Source organism: Hyperolius riggenbachi, chromosome 11 (assembly GCF_040937935.1).
Source record: "Hyperolius riggenbachi isolate aHypRig1 chromosome 11, aHypRig1.pri, whole genome shotgun sequence".
NCBI classification, from domain to species: domain Eukaryota; kingdom Metazoa; phylum Chordata; class Amphibia; order Anura; family Hyperoliidae; genus Hyperolius; species Hyperolius riggenbachi.
The window spans coordinates 216,923,532-216,938,212 of NC_090656.1; the positions used below are offsets into that span (position 1 = coordinate 216,923,532).

Sequence of the window (14,681 nt, forward strand, 5' to 3'; positions counted from 1 at the left end):
CAATATAACAAGACATTTGGGAACAGCATGAAAATGCATATATATATGAAAAAAAGGGGTTGGGAAACGTTTGGACCGGAGATACCAGCTAGAAGATTATATCTGTTTTAATTTTTATAGTAAAATATTGGTAAATTTTACAGATATATTACTATCGCTAAACCTAACTCTATTCTTACACAAGCCCATCCTTCCGATGCCTAACCCTAACGCCCTCCAATGGAAGCCTAACCCTAACTGACCCCCCCCACCCACACTTAACCCTAAGTGCACGCCCTGACGCAAACATGCCATTATGGGTGCTACCTTTGTAAAAAGAAAAAAAAAAAAAAACGGCTCCGTGAACATTTAGGTGCCCCATAAGTGCCCATGTTATCGGTTAAATACAGAAATGTAAGTGCTGGGCCCGCCCGCAGGGGTGTAACTAGATGGGAGGAGCACCTGCGATCACAGGGGGGCCCACCTTCCCTTCCTCTGATACAGGGGTAAAGTAGTAGGGGTAGTAGAAGAAAATACACAGGAGACAAAAACATGGGAGCCCAACACGCAATATGTTTTCATATACGGGATATCAACAGGTAAGGTAATTGTACTACTCACAAAGGCAGAGAGATGGCTCGAACGGTTCGCCAGCAAACGGTTCCAGGTGAACTTCGGGGGGTTCGCGATTGCGGAGAACCGCAAACTTTACCAGAAGTTCGATTCGTCCCCATAGTGCACCATTTGGGTCAACTTTGACCCTCTACATCACGGTCAGCAGGCACATTGTAGCCAATCAAGCTACACTCCCTCCTGGAGCCACTACCCCCGTATAAAATGCAGGCAGCGCCGGCCATTTTACTCGTGTGCCTGCAGTAAATAGAGAAGGGACAGCTGCTGCAGACAGAGCAGACTCTCATAGGGGACGATTAGTTAGGCTCTTGTAGTCTTCTTAGCTTGCTCCTTGCTGATTCTTATTGCTAAAATAGCACCCCACAACAGCTCTTTTGAGAGCTAATCTTGTTCTTGTGATCTGTTTTTTTTCTGTGTGTCCCACTGACACTTGTGTTGCATAGACAGCCTTGATAATTCATACTGTGTGTGCCACTGCCAGGCCCAGCACATTCAGTGACTACCTGTGTGTGTGAGACAGGTGCACATTGCAATACCCATTACTGCATATACCTACCTACCTGTTGTTCACAGTGCACCCACCTACCTATGTGAGTTGAGCGCACGCAGTGTCACTGTGCCTGTCCGCTACCTGTCTGTGTGTGACAGGTGCACATTGTAATACCCATCACTGCATATACCTACCTGTTGTGTTCATTGCACCCACCTCATCACTGCATATACCTACCTGTTATGTTCAGTGCACCCACATACCTACGTGAGTGCACGCAGTGTGATATAACACTCCGTGCATACCTGTTAACTGCACCTGTGTGACTGCACATTGTATTAATCAAGTCAGTGCATACCTTTCACTTCATCCCCCCCCCCCGAATATGGACAAAACAGGTAGAGGCAGAGGTAGAGGCAGACCCAGAGGAAGGCCACTGGTAGGTCTGTGCGAGGTTGTGGTGATGTGATTTCGTGCGGCCCTGGACCAAAGTACAGTGCTCAGAAGAAGGCACGTCCCATAAACTCCCAAGATTGTCAGGACGTGGTTGGCTATTTAACACAGAGCACCTCATCTTCCGCAACCACCAGCGCTACTCCAAGTACCACATCTGCTACATTTGACAGTTTGCAGGAGTTATTTGGTGGGGAAATCACTGATGCACAGCCATTATTGTTACAACCAGATGAAGGCGCTAAGCAAGTTACACCACCTCATATGTCTGAGTTAGGCGACACTATGGACGTAACGTATGCGGAGGGGGATGATGAAGTACCTGCTATTGGTGCAGTTTTGGAGGTGTCTGAGGCAAACAAAGCTGGGCAGGATGATTATGATAATGACGATGATACGGATCCCACGTATGTTCCCAATAGAGGAGATGAACAGTGGGACAGTTCAGAGGGGGAGTCAGAGAGGAGGAGGAGGAGATGAGTTCCTGAAAGAAGCAGGGGGAGGTCATCGTCAGAAACAGCTGGTGGCAGTGTCGGGCGGCATGTATCGCCACCTATGTACAGCCAGCCAACATGCCTTTCAACATCAGCTGCTGATGCCACCATAGTGCTATCACCCCAGGGGGGCTCAGCGGTTTGGACATTTTTTAATGTGTGTGCCTCAGATCGGAGCAATGCCATCTGTTCTCTCTGCCTCCAAAAATTGACCCGTGGAAAGGCCAACACCCACGTAGGGACAAGTGCCTTACGAAGGCACATGGAGAAAAGGCACAGACTGCAATGGGGAGAGCATCTGAGCAAAAGCATTCAATTTCTGCCAGTCACCTCCTTGCCCGGCATCTGACAGCTGGCTTGGCGGAACTGTTAGCTCAGCAGCTGTTACCATACCAGCGTGTGGACTCTGAGGCCTTCCGTAAATTTGTGGCCTTTGGGAAACCGCAGAGGAAGCTACCAGGCCGCAATTATTTCTCTAAAAAGGCGATACCCAAACTGTACCGTGAAGTAGAGTGGCAAGTGGTGTCATCTCTGGCACACAGCGTTGGGTCAAGGGTCCACCTGACCACGGATGCCTGGTCTGCCAAGCATGGTCAGGGCCGCTACATTACTTACACAGCCCATTGGGTCAACCTGGTGACCGATGGCAAGCAGGGAGTACGTGGCTGTGCAGCGGACCAACTTGTGACACCTCCACGGCTTGCAGGCAGGCCTGCCACCTCCTCTCCTTCTCCTCCTGCTACATCCTCTTCGCTATTGTCCTCCTCCTCCTCCTTGGCTGAGTGGCAGTTCAACTCTACTGCTGCTGCGATCTCCTCTCCAGCTACACAGCCCCATCTCCCCATCTCCCCAGGGCCTATGCTGCATGCCAGGTACGACAGTGTCACGCCATCTTAGACATGTCTTCTCTCAAAACGGAGAGTCACACTGTACCAGCTCTTCTGGCTGCTCTTAACAAACAGGTGGATCAGTGGCTGACCCCGCTACAGCTGGAGATCGGCAACGTGGTGTGTGACAACAGCAGCAATCTCCATTCCGCTTTCAATTTGGGAAAGCTGATACATGTACAGTGCATGGCACATGTGCTGAATCTAGTCATTCAAAGATTTGTGTCAAAGTACCCAGGTTTATAGGATGTCTTGAAGCAGGCCTGGAAGTTGTGTGGGCATTTCAGGCGGTCTTACACGGCCATGGCACGCTTTGCGGACATTCAGCGGAGAAACGACTTGCGGTGAGACGCTTGATATGTGATAGCCTGACTCGCTGGAATTCAGCTCTGGTCGTGTTCTCTTGCCTGCTAGAACAAGAGAAAGCCGTCACCCAGTTCCTGTACAATTACAGTAGGACACAATCTGGGGAGATGGGGATGTTGTGGCACAACAACTGGACACTGATGCTAAATGCATACAGGCTCATGCAGCCGTTTGAGGAAGTGACCAACCTGGTGAGTCGCAGTGAAGGCACCATCAGCGACTTGATCCCGTACGCTTACTTCCTGGAGCATGCCGTGCATAGAGTTGTGTATGAAGCTGTGGAGGAGCGTGAAGAGGAACAGTTATGGGAGGAACAGTTGTGGGAGCAATTTTCAACAGAACCAGATGTCTCCTCAACACCTGCGGCAGCACAGAGGGGGAAGGAGGAGGAAGAGTCGTGTGGGGAGGAGGAGTCAGACTCGGATGATGAGGAAGGTGTTTCTGTGGAGGAGGAGGAGGCAGCGGCAGAAGAACAACTGCAGCAGGCGTCGCACAGGGCTTGTGCAGTGCTGCTCAACGTTCCCGTGGTATTGTTCATGACTGCAGGGAGGAGGAGGACTTACCTGACGTCACTGCAGAAGAGCAAGAGGAGATGGATACTACGTCTGGATCCAACTTTGTGCTGATGGCGTCTTTCATGCTGTCCAGCCTGTTGAGGGACCCCCGTATAAAAAAACTCCAGGGGAATGACAATTACTGGGTGGCCACGCTACTAGACCCTCGGTATAGGCACAAAGTGGCGGACATGTTACCAACTCATCTGAAGGCAGAAAGGATGCAGCACTTGCAGAACAAGCTGGCAGCTATGTTTTACAATGCGTTTAAGGGTGATGTCACAGCACAACGCAATAAAGGTACCACTGCCAGTAATCCTTCTCCCCTGTCCACGCAGGCAAGAACAGGACGCTCCAGTGATCTCATGGTGATGTTGGACATGCAGACATTCTTTAGTCCAACGCCTCGACTTAGAGCTTCCAGATCCACCCTCCACCAACGCCTGGAGCGGCAGGTAGCCAACTACCTGGCCTTAAGTGTGGATGTAGACACTGAGTAGCGATGAACCCTTGGACTACCGGGTGTGCAGGCTTGACCTATGGCCAAAGCTGTCCCAATTTGCCATCCAACTTCTGTCTTGCCCTGCCTCAAGCGTCCTGTCAGAAAGGACCTTCAGTGCAGCTGGAGGCATTGTCACTGAGAAGAGAAGTCGCCTAAGTCACAAAAGTGTTCAGTACCCAGGGCCAGCCCGCTCATGAGGCGGGGTGAACCTTTTGCCTCAGGCGGCACTTCTGGGGGGCGGCACCCGCCCACCCGTAGGTGCGGAGGGCCGGCCGCTGAGCCTCAGGGGTAGTGGGCAGGACGGGGGTATTGGGCCTAGCGGTGGGGAGGGGGGTCGGACTCCCCTCCCTTGCCTGGGTCCCACGATCTGCGCTCCCCTCCAGCTTTAAATCGTTAGGAAGCAGCCGACAGTAAGAGGCATGGGCGGGGAGGACTCACCTTTTCCGCGTTCCAGCGTGCGATCCACTGATGTCACTTCCTGCACCGCTAGGCCCACTACCCCTGTCCTGCCCGCTACCCCTCCAGCTCGGCGGCCCCCCATAGGGGGGGGGGGGGGCGGCAATTTTTTCCAAATTTGCCTCAGGCGGCAAAAAGTCTAGGGCCGGCCCTGTCAGTACCTCACCTTTATCAAAATGAATGAGGCATGGATCCCGGAGGGCTACTACCCGCCCGAAGACTAAGTCAGTCCCCACACACAGCATCTCTGCCTGCACGCTATGTGACTGGCTGCCTGCCCCAAGACTAAGTCACTCTCCACACAGCACCTTTGCCCGCAGGCCGCTTGACTGCCTTCTCCGCCACCACCAACAGGGTCCAGGACTCCAGGCGGATTCCTGAATTTTTAAGGCTGCTGCTAGCAGCGGCTGCTACAATAATTTTTCTGGTGCGTGTACATGACTGCCTAATTTTTCTTGCTGCACTGCAGCTGCAACAACAAAACAAAAGGCATGTACATGTGCCCATTCCTCTTCGTGTTCATTACCTTGCCGCGGTGAAGGGACTTGTGTATCACAATGAAGCAATGACCGCCGGCTATATGAGTGTCTCGGGGGGTGGCACACCAAAGATAATAAGGTTGTTGCTTCATTGTGGACAGACCAAATTTGATCAGCTGGATAGTCACTGTTCTGTCATTCAGCTACCTCAGCCCGGCGACCATATGGGCTGAAAAGCCGCCATCACCTGCACTCTCGTCATGGTGCGCACCAGTCCAGCATGGCCGTCACAACACAAACAGCTGTTTGCGGTGCGTTACACAGTGAGTTTGGTGTGTCAGTGTGAAGCAGTACTCTAATTACACTCCCTGATTGATGTATACACATGCAAGATGTTTTAAAGCACTTCAGGCCTCCAATTTAGCATTCAATGTGATTTCTGCCCCTAAAACGCTGCTTTGCATCCAATCTAGATTTTTCCCTGGGACTTTTGGTGTGTATCCCACTCCGCCATGCCCCCCTCCAGGTGTTAGACCCCTTGAAACATCTTTTCCATCACTTTTGTGGCCAGCATAAATGTTTCTAGTTTTCAAAGTTCAAAGCCCCATTGAAGTCTATTGCTGTTCGCGAAAGTTCACGCAAATCGAACGTTTGGTGAAGGTTCGCGAACTTAAAATCAGAGGTTCGGGCCATCTCTAAAAGTGACATATTATCGCTGTGGTTTAAACCATGTGTGCTCTGCCTAGACCCTTCCAACAGGGTGTGTTGGGGGTACGTAAAGCATAATTTGGGTAAAGAGGTGCCTCAGTGTGAATAAAATTGGATTAAAAACAAGATACAATAAAAAAAAATGAGGTGACTTACCTCAATGACGAGTATTTTGCATAGACCAAGAGATATTTATTTAGCACAGACTACACATTTCACGGTCTAAGCCTGCTTCCTTAGGCCAATAACAGTGCCAACTGCAAATAGCCGATCAGCAAAGGTTGCCTTTAAGAACGGATTCTTCAACAGTCAATAGAACATAGAAGAAGTCTGGCACTATAGTGTTTATAGTTCAAAAAATGTGACACATCAAGTGGATTGAAGTGCATCAGCAAGGCATGATGTGCATTCATTGATCATACAGTAAAAACATACCGACAAGGTGTCTTCATTCTCGACTGGGTACGAGTGGGAGGCAGCGGTGGTGGGTGCCGCAGGGTGCACGGCCTAACGACCGTTTCGCATGGCTTGCGCCAAGCTTTGTCAAAGGGGGAAATGTGCAAAGGTGACAAAGCATGGCGCAAGCCATGCGAAACGGTCGTTAGGCCGTGCACCCTGCGGCACCCACCACCGCTGCCTCCCACTCGTACCCAGTCGAGAATGAAGACACCTTGTCGGTATATTTTTACTGTATGATCAATGAATGCACATCATGCATCATGTTCTATTGACTGTTGAAGAATCCTCTCCTTTGCTAGTCTTGAGCACATAGTGTACTGGGTACCACTTTTGACTTCCGGCTACATCACCCCGAGTGCCCGCCTGCTCTCCCATACATTTGCCTTTAAGAACGGTTTAGCCCTTGAGAGGCTCTCTTTGCTGATCAGCTATTTGCAATTGCCACAGTTATTGGCCTGAGGAAGCGGGCTCAGACCTGTGAAACGCATTGCCTGTGCTAAATAAATATATCTTTGTCTATACAAAGATCTCCTCATTAAGGTAAGCCACCTTATTTTTTTTTTATTTTTATCTTGTTTTTAATGCAATTTTTTTTATCACACCGGGGTGCCTCTTTGCCCAAATTGTGCTGTCTGATACAGGGGACTATACTTGATAGCCACACTTGTTTTATGACACTTGTGAGATGGGCCCTAGGGTCAGGAATGGCACCACGGGGAGCCACTGGAAGGGGTGTGAACATTAGGAGGGGCGGGGCATCAACGTTTTGCTGGGGGGCCCTATGAACTGTAGTTATGCCCCTGCCCGCCCGCTATTTTATTGGGCGCCTTAAAGAGAACCCGAGGCGGGGTTCTAACAACAAAATCCCCATACAGAGGCTGGGTCTGCCTATAGAGCCCAGCCTCTGTTGCTATTTAGATTCCCCCTAAATCCCCCCTGCGTTCAGCCAGACCTGATAAATCACAGCCGCGCTGTGTTTACCTCCTCCTGTCAGTCTCGGCTGCTCCCCCGCCTCCTGCATCGCTCCGGTCCCGCCCGCGTCCCTTCCTTCCAATCAGCGGGGAGGGAAGGGACGTGGGCGGGGACCGGAGCGATGCAGGAGGCGGGGGAGCAGCCGAGACTGGCATTATGGAGGTAAATACAGCCCGCTGCAACACACTCTGTGTTGGCAGCGCGGCTCTGAATTTAGGGGATCTCGCAGAGTGCAGGGGGGCTCTATAGGCAGACCCGGCCTCTGTATGGGGATTTTGTTGTTAGAACCCCGCCTCGGGTTCTCTTTAAGTGTCCAAATGTCCTGTTTTGCCTTAGAATACATAGCAGAATGGCATTACTACTTGGACCTCCTACAGACACAGAATGATAATAGGTAAGGGATGACTTTCAGATGAACTGACCTTAAGGAAAAGTTTTTGTGTCTACTTTGGACAGAAGAACCATTCGCATAAACAGTTTTTATTATCACTCTATTAGTGTCCCCGGTGCATCCAAAGCTGATTCTGCCCAGGTGCGTAAACTTTAATTAATACCGTAACATATTTTAATTAAAGCTTCATCATTTTAATTTAAGCTTGACAGTAAAATGACTGCGCAAAGGCGAAGCGCCTCAAGTGAGACCATCCAATCCGAAGGTCTATTGAAATAACGGCAGCGTAGGGAATAGGGATGAAGTTTTGTTAATTTTTTGTTTTTGTCTTCCCCCCCCCCCCCCCCAAACTTCTCCTCCGCTTGCCGTACATTCTGCTGCATAATTTAAAACACGGCCGGAATATATTTATTTTCGGTGATTATCCATACGAAACGTCAGGTGTTCTCCGCAACACAATGCAACAGCCGAGACGTTAATGCGCAAAAATTGGCGATCTATAATCTCCGCTTTCAGAAGCCAAGCAATATCCATATTTCATTGTCAACATTAACGCCCAATAAAATGCTGCCGGAGGAGATAAATATTAATCGGGATGGGGGAATATAGATTAAAAAGGGCCGTCTGCAGGAGCTGATTACGGAAGAATAGCGCGGGTTTATTGCCCAGTGATGTGGTTGGTGGATTTGCCCGCCGTAGTGTACAGGCGCGGGGAACAGAAAGCCTTATAAATAAACAACGCAATTAGTCCCAGCGCTTTCACAAAACAGGAGAGCAAAATGGCCGTATTGTCATCATTCTGATGAATTAAGAAGGGTTTTGTTGAGTACGAACAATCAATTCCGAGTTTACTCCATACATTGTAAGGATTTTACAAAACTTTTTCCTCTTATTTATTTCTGTGTTTTTTGTTTTTTTTCCCCCTGTAAATGCAGAAATTGACAATTCCAATGCACTTACGCAAATCTTTTTAAAATATTTCAAAATAACGCTAGATACCATAATTAAAGTGTACCCAAACAGAAGAAGAGGAGAGGGGGAGGGGGCTCTGCAAGGCTGGATTTATACATTTTGTACCCCTAGGCCAAGTATGTTGTTGCTCCCCTTTTATTCTGTAGCATTGCCCCTCCCATTCCATGTGGCCCTCCCATCCCATGTGTAACATCCATGTACAGCAGCCCTCTCTTTCATGAACCGCTCCCTTGAGCATTAGTTTCCCTTTTTCATGTGTTGCTCCCCATTTTCAGCCTCCTCCTTCATATGTAGAAATCCCTCTCTCATGTCCAGGTGCCCCCTTAGGCTGCAGTCGCTCAAGGCCTGGACCTTCGTGGCCTTATCAAAAATACAGCCCTGGTTCCCTGTTAGCACTCACAGACCCTCCAAAGATGACCAAAAGGTTGCTTGTCAGTGATCCCCACTCCTCTTCTAGCATGAGTGCGGTGGTACTGAGCCAATAAGCAGCTTTTGCAGCACGGTAGGGACTTTTTTTCTTCTATTTCTTTGTGGCATCCGTTTCCATGGGGCCTTGTCCTGCCTCTCGGGTGTAACTGCTGTGAGCGAAGGAGGCTGAGGCAGTAGGCTGTGTGACATCATAGCCTAGGCTAAACATCACTGGGTTATATACCAGTATATACTGCAATATAGAGATATAAGAAGCTTTTCTGACGCGGAATAGGATAAGTATTGTAAAAAGTGGGTAGTATGAATACGTTTTTGGCTTGTATGCTGTAGAAGTTAATTGTGTAGTAAAAGGTATCTGAGAGTTATGCCGTAATAGACTTTTTTTATTGTAATTGTTGATTTGAATTTGGGACAAACAGTAATTTTGCCTCCTATGGCTTTGTTCCCATTGCGTTCGCATCGCGTGTCCGTTCGCGTTGTGCGGGTTTTGTGGCGTTTTTTTTTTTTTTTTTTTTTTGCAATTCCCGGTTGCGATTGTGTTTGTACACTTCCTGACATCAGTCAGGAAGTAAACTCTCTGAACCGGAAAATAATAAATACAATGTATTTATTCTTAAAAACGCTAACAACAATCGCTGCACAAAGCGATTTTGTGAGCATTTTGCGTTTTTCCTATACTTCCCATTGAGGGGGAGTCGCCTCAAAAATGGCCCATGCAGCTCAGCGCTTATCTGAGTGGATCGGAAATGAACCGCTCAGATGTGAATTCTGTCATGAAGAATCATTGCACAACCGTTTTTAGGGTGATTTTGAAAAACGCTTGCCCTTGAAAAAAGGGCAAAAATGCCCTTAATGTGAATGAGCCCTTAGAGAGAATTTTTTAATTCTTACATTGCAGATATTAGTCCTTCTAGTGCCAAGGTTTTTGTTTGTTTTGCTGCCCATTTTTAAATATTGTATATAGTCTGTATATAGCCTGTAGAGGACAAAATAAATGCTGGAGGGCAAAGGCACTCACTACCCATCACCCGTGTCAAAAAAAAAGTTCTAGAAAATATATTCCGATGCAGTATACATTTAAAGTGGGCCTGAACTCAGAACTCCTCTCTGCTCTAAAAGATAAGCAGCAGCATAATAACCTTTAAAGAGAATCTGTACTCTAATATTCTTACAATAAAAAGCATACCATTCTATTCATTATTTTCTCCTGGGCCCCTCTGTGCTGTTTCTGCCACTCTCTGCTGCAATCCTGGCTTGTAATTAACAGTTTTAGGCAGTGTTTACAAACAAACTAACCAGCTTCTAATAGGCTCAGCTAAGCATAGTGTATGAGTCATTCAGAGTATGCAGGGGGCCTGCAGAGGGTGTGTATCGCTTCTGCCAATCACAAGCAGCCCTGCACATTCCACACACTCAAGCTTTAGCCCGACAAACAGGACAGAGGAAAGATACATTGATTTATTACAGAGACAGTGCAGTTAGGAAAGACTGTAGTAAGCCAGAGCAGATTAGAACAGGCATAGGAACTTATAGGATAGAAGAACTAAGGCTGAAAAAATTGTTACAGAGTCTCTTTAAGCAAAAAACATGCATTTGTTACAGCTGATACAAATCCTAAAATAAATTTGCAGTTTCTACTTCCCTATACATGGAAGAAGACATATTGTTACCGGCCTGTGCTTTCAAATGGGCTTATCTGCCATAGGCAGTCATGTGACACAGGGGAGTGATCAAATTACAACTAGTGATTAGACACAAATGATAGGAATTAGACAGGCTAAACTCTCTAAATATATACAGGATGCATTTCTTTACATTTTCCTTCTGTTCTGTGCAAGAGTTCAGGTCCACTTTAAAATGGATCTGAGTTTAGAACTAGAGCTTCTCAAATCCGGAACCAGGAGATACCCAGATAGTTGCTATCCGGATATCTCATAGGAGCATAGGAGAAAAGTAATTTATGGCTCATTTTACTCTGGAAAAAAACGTACTTCTTGTTTGTTTGCACATATTTTAAATTTTAAAATTTTTCGCCATAGTGCCCCTTTAACCAGTTCAGTCTATCTGGACGAGTAAGTTCGTCCAGATAGGCTCTGCTGCTGAGCGGTCCCGCTCGCTCCCGCCTCCTCCTGCTAGCCCCCCGATCATTGAATGGGAATGTAGTTCCCATTCACCGGTCTAACTCCCCCACAGAAAAACCGACGATCTCTCATCAGAGACCGCCATCTTTTTGCCCCCACCCAAAAAAAATTTCCCGTAGTTCCTGGATGCGAGATCGTTCACATCCAGGACTTTGACTGTGTCCATCTTGTGGCTAAATAGTAAAACTACACTCACATACATTTTTTTTAAACAATTACATTCATTTACATTTAAAATTTGCTGTTTCCCTCCCACACCAAAAATTACCTAAATACATTTTTTTATAAAAAAAAATATAAAAAATTGCAATATAAAAAAACAAAAACAACATAAATAGTTACCTAAGGGTCTGAACTTTTTAAATATGCATGTCAATAGAGTATCTTATTATAGTATTTTAAATGATAAGCTTGTGAATAGTGATGGACGCAAATTGAAAAAATGCACCTTTATTTCTAAATAAAATATTGGCGGCATAAATTGTGATAGGGACATCATTTAAATGGTGTAACAACCAGGACAAATGGGCAAATAAAATACATGAGTTTTAATTACGGTAGCGTGTATTAATTTCAAACTATAATGGCCAAAAACTGAGAAATAATACATTGTTTTCATTTCTTTCTTAATCTTCCTGTTAAAATAGATTTAGAAAAAAATAATTCTTAGCAAAATGTACTACCCAAAGAAAGCCTAATTAGTGGCGGAAAAAAACGAGATATAGATCAATTCATTGTGATGAGTAGTGATAAAGTTATTGGCAAATGAATGGGAGGTGAACGTTGCTCGGATGCATGAGGTTTTCGACACTGTGGGGCTGAACCGGTTAAAGAAATATAACATTGTGTGATATGTTTGTAGTTAATGTTTTATTAAACAAAAACAAATGTAAAATGTGTGTGTTTTTTGTGTTATTTGCAGCTTTTTGCGAGGAAGGATGCAGATACGGAGGAACCTGTGTGGCCCCAAATAAGTGTGTCTGCCCCCCAGGATTTACTGGAGTACACTGTGAGAAAGGTATGGTAACCATCAGCTTCTTATTTAGTCATTTTCCAACTAGTGGTCTTATCTTTTACATGTTGTCATGTGTTCAAAGGAAGGTTTGTTCACAGTAGTTGTATACACCTTTTTTTCTCATTTTAAATTGGTATTGTACCATATATACTTGTGTATAAGCCGAGTTTTTGGGACCACAAAAGTGGCTCAAAAGTTGGGGTCTCGGCTTATACTCGGGTCGGCTTATACTCGAGTATATACGGTATTTGTGCCATCAGATAAAATAACAGATTTGCATGCTAGCATCCAAATGCATTTTAGTCAATATGATGGCAAGGGCGCCTATGTAGCAAGTTTATGGAGAATCTAAACTGAAGAGAACATTCTGGAGGAGTCTCCTTGGGAAGAAGGTCTGCTAGTTTGAATTATCAGTATTTGGATTTCATAACAGCCTGGTTCAACTTGTGAGGCCACACCTGGAGTATAGAATACAGTTTTGGGCACCACACTATAGAAGGGACATTGGCCATTTAGAATGCATATAAAGATGGGCAACTAAATTATTCAGAGGAATGGGAGAGCTCACTTACCAAGAAAGGTTGAACAAACTGGGCTTATTTAGCTTGGAAAAGGGTGACTGAGAGGTGACCAGATTAACATGTATAAATACATCAGAGGGCAATACAAAAAGCATGGCAGATGAGCTTTTTGTTCTTAGGGTTGTATGACGGACAAGGGGACATGATCTGTGTATGGAGGAAAAACTTTTTTGCCATCTATTTAGAAAGGGGTCCTTCTCACAGTGAGAGTGGTTAAAATCTAAAATATCTTACCTTAGGAAGTAGTTATGGCAAACTCTATATCTGCATGTAAAGAGGGCTTGGATGCTTTCCTTGCATTGAAGGGCATCCATTGCTATAATTACTGGGGAATTCCCGGGAAAGTGGATCCATGCATTTATCCGACCAATATCTGGAGCCGGTAAGTATTTTTTCCCTTTTAAGGCTAATTGGCCCAGGCCCTGTTAAATTTTTAATTTCCCCTTGAATATGTGTGGATTCAGGATGGTGTTTTTTTTTGTTTTTTGTTTTGTTCTTTGGTTAAAAATGATGGATAGATGTATTTTTTTAAACAAACTATGTTACAATGAAATATGGAGGAGGTCTCATGAAAGAAGGCCAGTTTTTCCCGATCAGATTATGAAGTCTTCAGCTTACTACACCTGACCTTCTCTCCATTCCATTTGTAGCTTCCTTTTTCCATAGTTGTTGGTAAAATGTTGAATCCTGGAACCTCATTGGTTGCCCACATCAAGATGCTACTCAATCTATTTATTCCGACATCCCAGTCTTGTGAGATTCACGTGTAATTGCTCTAGGTCTTTGCCTATACCTTCACCATGTTGTTATGAAAATAATTTTCCATGTACAGTTTCAGAAGAACAAGCTCGGCTGTGTGTATTTGCCGTAGGGGAGTTAAGCACTGGTGCCAGGTTTCCAGCTACTTGGCTGCAGACCAAATCCTATCTCCAATATGTTTTGCTGTTTAAGTTTAGGGATTTCAGAGTGAACCTCTTATCGTTCCACTGGCCTCTCCAGATCCCAAATCCTGCCTGATGCCCAACCTCATTCTCCTCTTACAAATAAAAATCAGAAATAAATATACTGGTCCCCTTTTGCCCACACATTTCTGCTTATGAGGACACAGTTCTAGTCACTGTATTAATGAGTGGCTTCGCATACAGAAAGTCTAACAGAAACAGAGAAAAAAATGTATACATTGGTTCAAATCAGTAGAAGTTTTAACCACTTAACTACTGAGGGTTTTTTTTCCCTTATGGACCAGAGCAATCTTCAACTTTCAGTGCATCTCCCTTTCATTCACCAATAACTTTATTACTATTTATCACAACAAAACAATCTGTATCTTGTGTTTTTTTGCCACCAATTAGGCTTTCTTTGGGTAGTACATTTTGCTAAGAAATGCATTTAAATGCATTTTTATGGCAATAATAAGAAACAATTGAAAAAATAATTATTTCTCCATTTTCAACCATTATAGTTTTAAAATAAAATGCTACCGTAATTAAAACTTAAAGTGAACCAGAGACGAAGCACCCTCATGTATTTTACCATAGAAATCAGTGGGAACATTAGAGAAAACACCTACCCTGCCCTCTGTTTCATCCTCACTGCTAAAAGTGTCTGTTATCTAGCTGAGATAAGAATCCCGGACTGTGCATTGAGTCTGGCTTTGCTATAATGACTCAGCTATAATGATTTCTGAGCAAAGCCAGCAGGGGGCAGGCTTGGACTTGAA

General features: G+C 45.5%; 1 protein-coding gene across 5 annotated transcripts in view; it reads left to right on the plus strand.

The window, feature by feature from the left end:
* NELL1 (neural EGFL like 1) overlaps positions 1–14,681 on the plus strand; it is a 1,178,134-nt gene that overhangs the window by 928,722 nt on the left and 234,731 nt on the right. For all 5 annotated transcript variants that reach the window (XM_068260436.1, XM_068260433.1, XM_068260432.1 and 2 more), the window contains one exon: positions 12,288–12,383. In XM_068260436.1, the coding sequence (XP_068116537.1) occupies positions 12,288–12,383 (96 nt within the window). The remainder of the gene's footprint in view (positions 1–12,287; positions 12,384–14,681) is intronic.